General features: G+C 40.8%; 1 protein-coding gene across 3 annotated transcripts in view; it reads right to left on the minus strand.

Moving 5' to 3' along the window:
- The window catches only part of LOC113509133 (glycine receptor subunit alpha-4), a 93,470-nt gene that overhangs the window by 11,076 nt on the left and 66,681 nt on the right, over positions 1-15,713 (minus strand). For 2 of the 3 annotated variants that reach the window (XM_031907690.2, XM_031907691.2), the window contains 5 exons: positions 8,584-8,739; positions 7,038-7,178; positions 4,768-4,997; positions 3,477-3,617; positions 613-804 (listed from right to left, as the gene is read on the minus strand). In XM_031907690.2, coding sequence (XP_031763550.2) covers positions 613-804; positions 3,477-3,617; positions 4,768-4,997; positions 7,038-7,178; positions 8,584-8,739 — 860 coding nt within the window. The remainder of the gene's footprint in view (positions 1-612; positions 805-3,476; positions 3,618-4,767; positions 4,998-7,037; positions 7,179-8,583; positions 8,740-15,713) is intronic. The other variant, XM_052895300.1, reaches the window with a different exon arrangement.

Here is a 15,713-nt window from a genome sequence, read left to right on the forward strand (position 1 = left end):
AGGCCACCCCTTCTGTTCCCGTGGGTGTCGTAAGAGACGTTTAGAAAATTTAATGGTCGTGGGATGTGCAGCAGCATCCATCTAACTGTGGTTGCCAATCCGCCTACCAAGCGTGGCAACTACTGGCAAAAACGCACTACGTTCAGCAGTAGACGATTAACGGCCGATATGGTATATATTTATTTATATTTATTCGCATGCCACGGTGGTACAAATTAGATATTATAATAAGTAAGCACATAAGATACGTGACACCATAGGGCCACCGCAATTTACAGATAGAACCATCCACTTTTCACACTGTGCAGACTGTGCGGTGAGAAATCGGAATCCATGGAACACTTGAAGTGCAACTGCGATTCGTTGGCAAGTATGCGTATGAGTCTACTGGGAACGGCTTATCCAGAGCCAGGGAACTACAGATATCTTAAACCGCGGGATATCGTTAGGGTAACACATAGGATCTATGAAATGACGGTATAAGGTAGGGGGAAGCACTAAAGATCCGTATAGGCTTAGCTGACCCCATATGCGAAAATTAGATAAGTTCCACTTTTGATGACATTTAAAATCACACAGTATTATTTATTTTTATGTACGGATGGTACCTACTTGTAATATGCTCTGCCGTCGCTCGACGCCGACTAAATGCGGGTTGCTATGAGGCGCAGACGGCGCCGGGTGGACGGCCGGCGTGGCGGCCGGCGGCGACGTCGGCGACGTGATGTCCACCTTACGGCATCTGACGCCGCTGCCTTCCCACGCGGCCACCGTGCCGCACGAACCCTTCTCCCCGTTTAATCTCTACAGGGTTAAACAAAAATCATTAGCATCCTACATTATGTTGAAGAGCAGCATGCTTGGAGTTGCTACAGCCCTCTGAAAGGAATGTCATGTGAAGGGTTCACAAAATATGGATGGATGTAAATGATGTTATTTTCTTTACCTATCTCAATAATGAAGTACCGCGTTCCTCATTGTCTGTTCATCCTAAAGGTTGACTGGTAAATAATGCTACAAGTAGTAAGTCCGCCTTTTGTACCTTATTTTACTTTGGTCTTTTTTTATGCAACTTAGAATGGCAAACAAGCAGACAGCCCGTGGATGAAAAGTGGTAACCGTCGCCTACAGACATGAGCAGTACCATGGACATAACAGAGTATACTGTTTCGCCCAAGATACCCCCCATGCGTTACCATTCCTGAGGACTTAGGTGTTATGTATACCCTTGTACTTCAAATCGAAACACAGCCATGCAATCGAAACACACAACTGCTTCACGGTAGGAACACGAATGCGACATAAGCGCCCAGCAAACGACGTTTGTACAAAGTCTCCCTTTGGTCAATAAAGTTATTTAAATAAATAAATAAATAGTACCTACATAATTACAAAAAACACTATCAAATTTCCAAAAATTTAAATATGTACTAAGTAAAACCTATTTATAATTAAAAGGAAGTTTTCTGCCAATAAATTACTAGTTATTTCATTATTTATAAAATACATAATGAAAGTGGCAAAAGCAGCCCCGTAGATTATGGAAACTTGCAAATCAGAGGCGTGACTTGCAAGTTGCTTCAGTAACATGAAGCTAATCAGTACCCCAGTAATTTCACTGCAAAATTTTTCAAAGTAAAACACAAAAGCATACTTAATCTACTCGTATTAGAGATTGTTTAAGTCCTCTTTTTTATAGTTTATTTTCATGTTACTATTACCAAAGCTTAGCCCAGTGATCCTGGCATAGAATAGGTCACCCCTTCTTTTCCCGTGAGTGTCGTAAGAGGCGAATAATGGAAGGCGAGGAATGAGCAGTAGCGTCTCTTTTAAAACATTTCCACAGCCTAATTGCGGTTTTTTTTATGGGTAAAAATGGAATGGTAACCCCGCCTGCGCTAACGGGTTACGCTGGCGGAGCACCAGTGAAGGGTGATGGATGAGAATGAAAACAGGCCAGTTAGCCCATCATGATGAATTCGCAAGTAATTAACCATGATAGTTACCAGGGAGAACCGCGAGGAGGTCGACATGGTTGGGTATATTGCTAGCAATGGGATTCTTAGTTTCCATTACTAACAATTCCTTTCCCTCCGTTTATATGCGGTTGCTAATCCGCCTGCCAACCGTGGCAACTACCGGCAAAAGCTATTAAGGCGGGGACTTATGTTCAACAGTGGACAGTTAAAGGCTGATATGATGATGATGATTACTAAAGTCTAAAAATAATAATATAAAATATATACTAGTCCTCTGTCCCATTCTTGTTTCTACCGTGAAGCAGTTGTGTTTGCATGGCTGTGTTTCGGTTTGAAGAGTGGGATATGACGTGAATTCACAGAGTACAGAGGAATAACACCTGAGTCCTCAGGAATGGCAACGCATGGGGGGTAACATGGGCGAAACAGTATACTCTGTTATGTCCATGGTACTGCTCATGTCTATAGATGACGGTTACCACTTTCCATCAGGTGGGCCGTCAGCTTGTTTGCCATTCTAAGTTGTATAAAAAAAAAAAAAAACAGTAAATTAAAAATAGGCTAAGAGCATAGTTCGAAGAATCAATAATTGGTAGTTGTGATAGATTTACAAGAGTTTGTACATCTAAATGCAGTGTTAAGCGACGTCTGCAAGTAGTTTATTTCCTGAGATCTCAAGTAATTATTTCGAAATCTATATTTCATTAGGCCATTACTTCTTATCTCAAGCTAGTCTAAGTATCCAATCATATAGATGGCATTTATATAACTAGGGATCTAGCCCGGCTTCGCCCAGCTAGACAGAATTTTCAAACATATTGTATAGCTTATATCATTCGCTGCCAATGTAGCTTTTTATGTGTGAATTTTTTTTTAAATCGGTCGAGTAGTTTTAATATTATCCATTACAAAAAAACAAATAATCAAACCTCATCTTTTTATATTATTATTTATTTATTTAAATTTTATTGATCAGTATACTCGTAATGTAGTAAAAAAGGCAGATTTAATTCTATTGACATTATTTACCAGTCAACTTCTAGGATTTAGGAAACAATTGTCGGATACGACAAAAATGCAGTAAGTTTAATAATTTCCCGTTACATATGTATTTAAACATTTAGCATATTCAGAGATACTCTATGACGGTTTAAAAATAAAATTATTTCTATGTTATTACATATGTATATAAAGGAGTAAATTACATTCATATGCACGCACGCACGCACGCACGCACCCACGCAAGCACGCACGCACGCACGCACGCACGCACGCACGCATGCGCGCACGCACCCACTCACGCACGCACGCACCCACGCTCGCTCGCACGCACGCACGCACGCACGCATGCACGCACGCACGCACGCGCGCACGCACGCACGCACGCACGCACGCACGCTCGCACGCACGCCCGCACGCATGCGCGCATGCAGGCACCCGCACACGCACACACACGCACACACAAACATATATATATAATAAAATTTTCTATTTTACCACAGGAATAATTCTCGGCAGGGCTTCTTGCATTTTGCTCTTGTTCACTTGGTATTGTTTATCTAATACTTTAACTACAACAAACTCTCCGAGCGCTGCGAATACAAACATCATACACCCCGCCATCCACAAGTCCAGTGCCTGAAAACAATGCATAGAACAATCCATTATGGTTCAAATAGATTTTTAGAAGAGACGGCGGCGTGGTGATCCAGGTCGTTTAGCTCTTTATAATATGATTGAACACAATGATGGCTGACCCATTCGTCATACTAGTGAACGGGTGCTTCTAATAGGGAATAGAAGGGAATCTTTTCAATAATACTGTGATTGATTGTAGCTTTGTAGTTTTTTTTTATTTTCTTTCGTTACATCAATATGAAGTTTGTAGTATGTAGTTATTTTATCCATTTACGTTTTTGTTATAAATTTAACTTTTATTTGAATAAAGAAACAACAAAAACTGAGTTTTTGTTTTGAGAGAAAATGTTTATAATTAAGTTTATTTGAATTAAAAATTAGTTATTATTATTAAGATATCATTTTAAGATCGGGTTTACTTCGTGTTGGTCATATTTGTTTTAACAGAGTGATTTATTTATAGTCTTAGTTTTTTGTACCACTGAGTTGGCAAATAAGTATACGACCCACCAAATGGTAAGCAGTTACCGTAGCCTATGAATGCCTGCAATACTAGGAATATTACGCGCGCGTTGCCGATCCTGAAGAAACCTCTTTATTTCCCCTTTGAAGAACTCCATGCTATAGTTTCTTAGGAAAATCTCGGCAGGGAGCTCATTCCATAACCTGAGTGTTCGTGGGAGAAAACATCTTTGAAACCGTATTGTGCGCGACCATCTAGGCTGTAGGGTATGAGGGTGATCTCCCTGTCGATGGTGAGCTGTACGATGGTACAAAGTGGCCGTGGGCATCATATTGAACAATTTCTTTGAGCACAATCCGTTGTACAGGCGGTAGTATCCGCAGAGTAAGACAAATCTCTCCTAAGACTTGAGGGTTCGATATCGCTTGTAAGCTTGGGATCATTGACAATTCTCATAGCTCGTTATTCTTAGTTTTACGTATGTGATAATTAGGATACGTTTTATATTTCAATTTTGGATAGCCGAGTAGAAAATTTACCTCATAGGGGTTAAATTTTTTGAAAAATTGGTTAGCAAAAAGATAGATTCTTATTTTGGTCAAATGATGTGCCCCGGTCATACGGACGAAGTTGCAGGTAAAGACTAGTGGATTGATACTATAGATAGAACAGAAAATATAGACTTACTTTCACATATGCGACCGGTGGTATATCAGCTCGTAGTCCTGTAAACATGGTGACCAGGGTCAACATGCAGGTGACTAGTAGAGTCACTCTTCCCGGAATGGCGTCCAGGTCCAACCAGAAGCTGAACCAGGATAACATTACTACGAGGGACGATGGCGCGAAGGTTTGGATGAGGTGGTGACCGATCTGACGCTCGAATCTGAAGTACACTACTAGTCTGGAGTAGTTACCTGAAGATAGAGAAGTAATTGTGAGGAAAAGAGATGAATAATACAATTAGGATTAAAAACGTAATGAAATCGGTTAATCATTAGTGAAATAGAGGCTGTGTTTCGGTTTGAAAGGTGGGATATTACAGTAAACTACAGGGTACAGAGCCATAACACCTGAGTCCTTAGGAATGGCAACGCGTGAGGGGTATCATGGGCGAAACAGTACACTCTGTTATGTCCATGGTACTGCTTATGTCTGTATGTATGTAATAAAATATGTTTTTGTGTTAAATATTATTTTTAATATTAAATTGTAGAAAAATCTATGAAAGTAGAAACAAGAATAAAAAAAGCTTCATTTAAGCTAAATTTATTTTCTTCTATTGTTTTTTTCTTCTTCATTAGGATAATTTTTTCCTCATGTGTATTAATACATATTACGTATTTTTTATACATTAATAGAATAAATTTTGAATGTATCTTCAATTTAAAAAATATATGATAATAACACGCGATAAATTTTATAATATTTAGTTAATATGTAAGTAATGTTTCCTACTCTTGTTTGAAATTTCATTGAAATAAAAAGGTCAAGTTACGCCCTCATTTATCTGAATTATTTTATATTCAGGAAACGTTCAAATATTGAGCCAAAGCTTCCGATCTTTTCGTTGTAGACTCCTTGTATTTTTGTTAAAATTATTCGATTTCTAAATTCAACAGTTGTGTTCTTTTTAATTCGTTCCTTGTTTTAATGGCTTTTTTGTCGACAACCTATAAAAGTTTTAATGCCGGATATGGATTCATATTTCATTCATCATCATTCATTTTTATATTCATTAGGAGAAGAAACATAGGCTATACGTTAATACGTTGGTCAGATAGCTATTATAAGGCGATATTTCGAGTTTACTTTCTTTAAACACAAATATTTTGGTTTTTAAAAAGCAACTAGGAAAGTTGCTTTCTATGAAAAAAAAAACATCCTAAAATTTTGTAGTAACACGTTTGATCCTTGATCTATCATTCGTTTTGAGCGACTTAAGTAAAGCAATATTCCCCTCCTTCTTTATATTATTTCTAAAATAAATATTCGTCTCAATCCATCTGTATTTTTTGTGGCTATCGAGAAATTCTAATTTCCATAATTCTTTTTGCAATCCGTAAGGTTTCTATGCAGATCACGTTGTTAGTTTTGAATTTCAAATTTTCTGCAACCGATGATGTTTTATATATTGATTTAATATTATGTTTATAGCGATAGAAGCTGTTGATTTTTATTTGCACAGCAAAAAAACAAAATTCCGATTTCAGATTTTTTTTTTATACCACTGTGGTGACAAACAAGCAGATCCTGATAGTAAGCAGTTATTATAATCTATGCACAGGAGCATTACACTTGTGTTGCCTGAATAAACCTCTTTACCCTTTTTTGAAAAAACCCATGCTGTACTCTTGGAAAAACTTCGAATTAAAATATTATTAATTTATAATACGGAATATCGAATATTTAATCAACTCACTGCATTTATTAAATTACCGATATCCAGTATCGTAAATTGAATATTGACATTTACCAGAGGGAGACTTTGTATAAAAGTCGATTGCTTGGGTACTTCTGTCCCATTCGTGTTTTAACCGTAAAGCAGTTGTGTTTGCATGGCTGTGTTTCGGTTTGAAGGGTGGGATATGGCGTGAATTTACTGGGTACGGAGGAATAACCTCTGAGTCCTTAGGAATCGCAACGCAGGGTATCATGGGCGAAACAGTATACTTTGTTATATCCATGGTACTGCTCATGTCTACAGGCGACGGTTACCACTTTCCATCAGGTGGGCCGTTAGCTTGTTTGCCATTCTAAGTTGTATAAAAAAAAACATAAGTTTTAAAATTAATATTTCAAATTTAATACGTCTATGAAACATCTTGTCGTTCATCGAAATCCCTTCCGCCGAGTGAAATTAATAATTGATGGCATGTTTGCAGTGTAAAATCTTCTTGTTTACGCTACACACAAACAGTCTACCCTTATTACGTGATAAGACTTCTAAAACGTACCGTCCTTATCGATCATATATCCGTTCGTCTCCTCCAAACGCAACGGTTGCCCGATGTGATACTGAAGCAGCTTCAGTTCAGGATTGATGGTCACCCCGGACTCGCTCCATCGGAATCTTACTTTCTGATTGCTATAAGAAACTGTAAAGAAGATTAACCGTAGTTAGTTCTTTAATAACTACATTTTTAAGGTTTATTCTTCGGGAGGTAATGATTTATTATGATTGTATTCATTTCTGTTTTTTTTTGTTGATATTTCGTCAATTTCATCTGAAGACTTTGATGCTATTTATTTATTACATCAACTGAATGAGATTGGGGGGGAAAGGGATTGTTAGCAATGGAGTTTGCCAGCCCCATTGCTAGAAATGTACCCTATTAGATCGACCTTCACGTGGTTCCCTCTGGAAATCATCGTGAAAAATTCTTCTTGAATTCGTCACGATGGGCTAACTTGACTTGTCTCATCCTCACCTATCATCTCTCACTGGAGCCTGGCCGGTGTATACCGATAGCGCGGGCGGGGTTATCACTCCATTATCACCCATTAAAAAACCTGGATGAGCTTTACATCCTTCCAAAATGTGGGGGGGGGGGTATCTCACCCCTTATTTATTTTTCTGAGAATATTATCTTAATAATTTAGGCCATTCATTGTTTATTCTTTATCGTATTTTCTAGTAAGAAATAGTCTTTTTATATACGGGTAAAAGAAGAGACCTTCTAGTCCCAGACGGTTGGTATGAGGCCAAGAGAAGTGACTGGATACTGCCAGATCCCTATTAGCTAAAACTCTGTATTACGTCTCATTATTATCCCGACTTTTCTATTACAACTCCGACGGATATTGAACTGTTCTGAGCTACCATCATTGACTATACAAGGCATATGATATCTGATGACTGATGACTGTTATTTAAATACCATTTTTTTCATGATTTTATAATCATAGTTAAGTTTTTCTCTCTCTTTCTATTCGAGATAAAGTGATTATGACCACATAAAAACATAATATCGTATTCTTTTGTAACTTTAAAATATACTTTGAAAATTTGAAAAATGCAATACCCATTTCGTGGGTCAGTTTGATAGCGCGGTGATAAGTATATCGTTTTGCGTAATTATTCTATTTATCTTTATTATAACTTGTTGTATCGTATGTTATGCAATAAGTAATATATTATTATATTCATCTATAAGGTCCAGTTAATAAAATATTATAAATTTAATACTCTTTCTCGAGTGCTACCTATCGAGTGGTGGTCTCACTAAAAATTTGCGCTGCAGCGCCACGCTGCAGCTTAAACTGTGCCATTCCAGCTGCTACCATGGAATTAATATTTTATTAAACTTATCATTAATATATTATGTTTTGTAGTTTTCATTATTATTATTATTATTAAAGTAACATTCCGAATTCAATTCTTGGTTACGCCTATTTAGGAATCAAAAATTAGTTTGGATCTGGGTGTTCTAATGCTTGTTCTCTGGTATCTGGCTTGATTTCACTATCAATTTATAATACGCTTACAGTATAAATACTCACAGCTCTCTATGTAAATTGGACAGGACTGTATATCCATGGGGTAGAGTTGAAATTCCATCTGGCAAGCGATGATCGCATGCATACGGGCCGCGTACCTCACCGTTTGATTCCTGTACAATGTCACTGAAGAAAATTTGTGCGTCAACTCCGCGATCTCTGTAATAACAATCAACAGTATCATAGTATGTCTAGATCATATACCCCGAGATGGAGTATCGAGTGTCAAAAACGGGCCAATATCCTGTTAAAGCTAAGTCACTTTATGCTAAAGAATATTAAAAAAAAAAAGAATAAAATAATTATAGCAATATTAGCATAATTTTTCAGATTATTTCATTTTATTGCAATTTTCTCAATTGAAGCTTACTTTTAAAATTTTAAATAAAAATATTTTTTTATCACAGTATTTAAACATATGTATATACATAATTTACAAAATTAAAATACATGATTAGTTTATAATCAAAATTGCGATCACTTTTAATGATACGTACTTTAAGTCTATTTTTGAATAATAAAAAATTATAAGAATCATTATGAATCATAATACTGTGTTTATTAATTTTTTTTAATATGAAGTATGAGTTTAATATTTTTTTATTTTATTTCCCATTTAGCTTTACATTTAATATACATTACTGGGTAATATGCATACTTTCTGGTATCCCTATTTATGCGTATATTAATATAAAAGTTGGCCGGTTTTTGACAAAGCGTTTATATTTAAATTCTCCATCTAGAGCTATATGATCTATAATAGTTTATACTATTAATATTACTTAGCCACAGTTTTACCTCGATGAAGTAGCAGCAAAAAATTTAAACGGTGTAGAAATGGCAAATCTGAAGTTTGGAAAAATAAACCAAATATTATTTTGATAAAGAACAGGATTCGAACCTGTTATTATACTTGGACTAATACTAATGTTATAAAATATGCAATATCGCTTGTGAAAATAAATATATCAGTGCTTTTCTAATATATTATTATATATAATAAAAATTAAGTGAAGTCGTGATAGAAATTTGGTGCTGTTTCCTTTGGAAAGAAATAATTTTCCGTGGTTTCATTTAGTGGTTTCTATGTATATGTAAATGCTGCAGTATTTTAAAAGTAAATATATGTGCTCTCATATTGTAGTGATTACTAATTTTGTTGTAAACAGTCATGTTGATTATATATATTATATATTTCGGTGCATTTTTGGAACAACTTATTAATTAGAATTGCTTACAAACATGATGCCATGAATAACCAACGTAAATTGAAATTTTAGAACATTTTTTTGACATCTTAATTACGTCATAAGTTTGAAAATACAAATGACCTAATTACATGGATAGAAACCTACACTGACCTTTACTACCTACATAGATGTGATAATTTTAACACATGACGGCGTAAAATATAAATATTTCAAAATAATTCTCAAAAGAGGCTTTATATATATAGTAATTCTTAAAGGAGACTATATATACATATAAAAGAATTAAATAATTAATTTAAAATTTAAGCAAAATCAATAACAATAACAATTTGGTTCTTAAATAACTGCATTATTAAAAAAATATATATATAGTAAACAAATTAATAAATATGTACATTTAATATTTCTTAGAGCATTTATATCAAATTATCTATAAATTACAATAATAAATATGTATAATATTTTGAATTATCAACGAAATTGCAACGAAAGAACTAGCAATTTGAAATATAAACTATTGCACATAACTTATCGTTATATTGTTATCAATGAAAACTTAATAAAATAATTAAACATTTGGATACTTGTGAAATTCCTAAATACATTTTTATCAAAAAATTATAAAATTTCAATGCCAGTAGTATGATATGTATTGCATTTCAGTTCGCAGTTTTTGATTTTTCATTGAAAAATACTGCGACATTGTTTAATAAGGTTTAAATTTTGACAAGTGTTGCCAGTTTTGCTGTTCTAAGAAGAACACCTTTTGTAAAATGAGCCTACAGCGGGCGCAATACAAAATGGTTACGGCAGCAGTACAATTTCAAAATTATAAATATAATTCAATTTAAAAATTACAATAATTAAATATAATAATTGTAAAACTAAGAACCTACCATTAAAGTATTTAAAAGTAGAAATTGAATACAAAAGTGACAGAAGATTTTGATCGCTCCGTATTGACGTAACGACTGGACACGTCCTGTTAGTAGGAAAATCTATTTTTTTTAACGTTCATCAATCTATGTTATATTATGAAACGTATTTATTTTCCCTATTCAATAATTACCTTAAAACAATGCTATTTATTTCAACTATAACTGATTGAGAGCGTTCGTAATTTCAGGAAGTTGCTAACGTTGCGCTTAGTCGTCAATTTTCAAAACCAATCTAATAATCTTCAATGTTTCTAATTAATTATGTAAGAAGTGCCTTATTAGCGAATTAAAACATTACGTAATCATGTAATAATATACTTATTAAACGACAAAAACCTATTTAGAAATTCCAAAGCAGAATTTTTTTTATACAACTTAGAATGGCAAACAAGCTGACGGCCCACCCGATGGAAAGTGATAACCGTCGCCTATAGACATGAGCAGTACCATGGACATAACAGAGTATACTGTTTCGCCCATGATACCCCCCATGCGTTGCCATTCCTGAGGACTCAAGTGTTATTCCTCTGTACCCAGTAAACTTACGCCATATCCCATCCTTTAAACCGAAACACAGCCATGCAAACACAACTCATTGCTCATTCGATAGCCTTTGGTGACGCACGCGTCACTACTGGCATCAATACTCCGTTGTGTAGCGCTGCCTTGTTGCACGGAGTCAGCGGATACGCAAACACGTCGGACACGAAGAAAAGTAGAGAACAACTTGGGCACGAGGTTCTCGTTCGTCGCCTTAGTTTCGCGCGCTTTTTAACGGCCGTCCGTTCGCGTACACGGCACGCGCTGCCACCTCGTCGCGTCGCGAGTGCAGTGAGTGCATGTGAACAGTTACAAGTGACAATTGTGTAGTGTTGTGAACTCTAGTGCATCGGACTAACAAGTGTTAGGGTGGTGTACTGCGCCATAAGCGCAGCGCACCAGCTCCGGAGCCGGTGCCAGAGACCAGCACTCTCCTCCCCGGCGACCCGCGCCGCCTTCGACACCCCGGCCAAGTATCGGCAACAGGTACACAAGTCACTCCGGTGACTACATTCCATTGTTACATTAACAATAGGCACACACCCCCCCGCCGTACGCGGCGGGGCGGTTAACTGTACACAAAGCGGCCGGGTAACCGTCGCCCGGCCGGTGACTAATCCTTGTATAAAGGGCGACTCATACCTGGACAGGTCCCAACAGGCCCTTATATACGCGGCTTGTAGCGGCTTATTTTTTGTGTCCACTTTTATAGTAGCGCATTGTCCGTATTATAAATTTAAATTATTTTTAGGTATTGGCACCCGACTTAAGAGTCGGGTGCATTGCTAATTTATAAGAGGAGTGTTTCCTGGGACAACATGTCGCTGTCCCAGGATGACATTCCACAATTCGTGGCCTTTTTAAAGGCCAAATGTCCTGGCCTCTTAAAGGCATTTTTCGATGAGCGCAGGGGCGCACATGTGATACATGACGACGCCCCTGCCTCGCCGGCGGCCTCCCTTCAGGAGGCCAACGACGAGCTGTCCTCAAAACCACCTTCCCCCGGGGACCACCTAGTGAGTACCCCGGAGCCGATGTCCCCTCAGGAGGTTGCTCCCAACCGCCCCTCCTCTGAAACGGAAATGGAGCTAGACGCTCCCAACGTCGTCGCCGAAACAGGCGACTCCTCCGACACTGCCTCCTCCTCGGAAGAGGAATTTCAAATTGTGGGTGCCAAGCGCACCAAACGCGCGAAGCGGGCGCGCGATCTTCCCCCGCCTAAAACCCAACGTGCCAACGATGGCGCACCCGTTCCGGCTAACGCCGATAAAACCGACCGCGATCACGCGGGGAAAGTGAGGCCTCCTCCTCCTATAATCATCCAGGACAAGACAGCCTGGAACAGGGTGTCAGCTGCGCTGAAGGAAAAGCGCATATCCTTTACCCATGCAAGGGTAACCTCACTAGGAATCAGAGTAGTGGTTCCCACATCGACGGATCATCGCCAGTTAACTTCCTTCCTCAGGACAAACAGTGTGGGTTACCACACTTATGCCCTCGAGGAGGAGAAACGACTGCGCGTAGTAATACGCGGCGTCCCTAAGGAGCTGGACTGCCAGGACATCCTCGCAGATATCCGCTCACAAAACTACCCCGTCCACGAGGTACACAGGATGTACCGCAGCAGGGCCAAAACGCCACTAGACATGGTACTAGTGGTACTAGATCTCTCCCCAGAGGGGAAATCTATCTTCAACATCCGAAGTGTCTGCCTGATCTCAGGCCTATCAGTAGAACCGCCAAATAAGCGGACCTACCCCGGGCAGTGCCACCGCTGCCAAAATTATGGGCACTCCGCCCGAAACTGCTACGCGCGCGAACGTTGCGTCAAGTGCCTGGGAGACCACGGCACCAAGCAATGCACTCGCGTGAGTGGCACCCCGACCCCACCTAGCTGTGTACTCTGTGGCACACAGGGCCACACAGCTAACTACCGTGGATGTCCCCGCGCTCCCCGTCCCGGCCAAAACAAGGCCTCCGCAAAAGCCACAAAGGCTCAGGCACCCCGCGCAGCACGCCCCGCGCCCCCTACTATCCCGCAGCCCTCAGCTGCACCACCTCCCCCCCCAAAAAATGCTTGGGTGCGACCGCCGGTGGTCAAGGCGAACCCCTCACCCACCATGCCATCTGCAACCGCTCCCACGCTTGCCAAGATTGTGGCATCGCCCGCTCCTCCGCGCCCCGCCCCGCAAACTGGAACGAACATAGGCTCAAGCTTCGCAGCCGACTTCGCACTGGTAGCGAAACTCGCCAGCTCCATCGACGCTGGCGAGATTACGGCCCTGGCCTCCAAATTAAGGTCAGTCAACGACCCACAAGAAAGACTCGCAGCCGTCTGCGAGCACATCGGCGTACTAGTCGCCATCCTCAATTTTAACAATTAATTATGGATCTAAGGGCGAAAAGATGCAAACCTCGGTCCGTTAAGTTAGCGTTTTTCAACGCTAACGGACTACAAGGGCAAAGAGACGAAGTCCGTGAGTTTCTCACCGTCCATCAGGTGGACGTTCTCCTACTACAGGAGACCTTCCTCAAGCCTTCAACACGCGGTCCAAGAATCGCAAACTACAATATCGTACGCAATGACCGCATCAGTCGCGGCGGCGGTACGTTAATTTATTACCGAAGGTCCCTTCAGTGCATTCCGATCGACACGCCTCCGCTCGTAAACATGGAAGCCTCGATATGCCTCCTCGCGATGACAGACCACCGACCGATCTATATAGCATCGGCATATCTCCCTCCCTCCAAAAAGCTACTCCGGGCCGACCTCCAAGCTCTCATGGACCTGGGGGATTCGGTAATTATTGCCGGAGATCTAAATTGCAAGCACAGCCTTTGGAGCTGTGCTTATCCGAACCCAAACGGTCTCACCCTGGAACGCCTTTCGCTCTCCATGGGTTTCGACATCCTTCCCCCAGTGCACTTCACGCACTATCCGGCAAACACTGCTCATCAGCCCTCCATCCTCGACATGGCCCTACTAAAGAACGTAGCCTTAAGGCTGAGTTCTATGGAGGTCCATGCCGAACTCATCTCCGACCACCGCCCCGTCACATTCTCGCTAGGCCCACCTGCAGACGGGGCGCCTCAATTTAAAACGGTCACGGACTGGAGCCGGCTCGAGAAAGTCCTCGAGTCGACTAACTCTCCGGTACTGGACCGCATCCCGGACGTAGTCGAATCTATCGAGGAGACGACTACAGCCATTGACGCGCTAACAGAGCACCTGCAGTCGGCAGTCAAGGACTGCTCCAGGGAGGTTCCGGATACGGGCGACCGTAGATGGAACCTGCCTGATGATGTAAGGGCTCTGCTGCGCACTAAGAATGCAGCCACACGAGCGTATGACCGCTATCCCTCAGAAGAGAACCGAACCCGCCTGCGAGATTTACAGCGCGAAGTAAAGAGTCGCATAGCGGAACTTCGGCGAGACAGATGGGATAAGTTCACCAAAGAACTCACCCCCTGCCATACCGCGTACTGGCGAGTAGCCAAAACCCTCAAAACAGACCAGTGTTACTCCGACCTTCCGCCCTTAGTCCGAACAAACAACAGTCCGGCCTTATTTGATGAAGAAAAGGCTGAATGCCTAGCAGACAGCCTAGAGGCCCAATGCATGCCGAGTACCCTTCCGGTGCCCGATGATCATCTAGAGAAGGTAGAATCCGAGGTGGAGCGAATCCTGTCGATCCCTCCAGTAGAGTCACTCCCCCCCGTTACACTGGATGAGGTGCGAACACTCATCAAAGGAACCCCCAACCGAAAGGCACCCGGTGCCGACGGTATCTCTAACAGACTCCTTAAGAGTCAGCCAGAAACCATTCTGCTACTTCTAGTAGCGATCTTCAATGCGGCAATTACCAATGCCATCTTTCCAGATGCTTGGAAAGAAGCCGATGTCGTAGGCTTTCCCAAACCTGGGAAAGATAAGTCCCTTCCCACCAGTTTTCGCCCCATCAGTCTCCTCAGCTCGCTGGGGAAGCTGTATGAGAAGCTAATACTCGCACGCCTGAAAGACTGGCTACAGTCCAAAGGCATCCTGATCGATGAGCAGTTCGGCTTTAGAGCCAAGCACTCAGCTGTTCATCAAGTACATCGTGTAGTAGAACACGTCCTCAACGCCCGACACCTGAAATCCAACGGGGTCACATGTGCCCTGTTTCTCGACGTAGCGAAGGCCTTTGACAAAGTCTGGCACAGCGGCTTGATTTTCAAACTGCACAAGATGGGAGTGCCAGACAGGCTCGTGCACATCATACGAGCCTTCTTGTCCAATAGGTCATATCGCTATCGCGTCAATGGAGTGCGTTCCAGCGCACGACCGATTAGAGCCGGCGTCCCTCAAGGCGCTGTCCTCTCCCCCACCCTCTTCTCGTTGTACACCAACGACATCCCGCGTCAGCCCCGAGTGCAAATCGCCCTCTTTGCTGATGATACAGCC

The sequence above is a fragment of the Galleria mellonella genome, unplaced genomic scaffold (genome assembly GCF_026898425.1).
Source record: "Galleria mellonella isolate WM207_F2 unplaced genomic scaffold, CSIRO_AGI_GalMel_v1 utg270, whole genome shotgun sequence".
Taxonomy (NCBI): domain Eukaryota; kingdom Metazoa; phylum Arthropoda; class Insecta; order Lepidoptera; family Pyralidae; genus Galleria; species Galleria mellonella.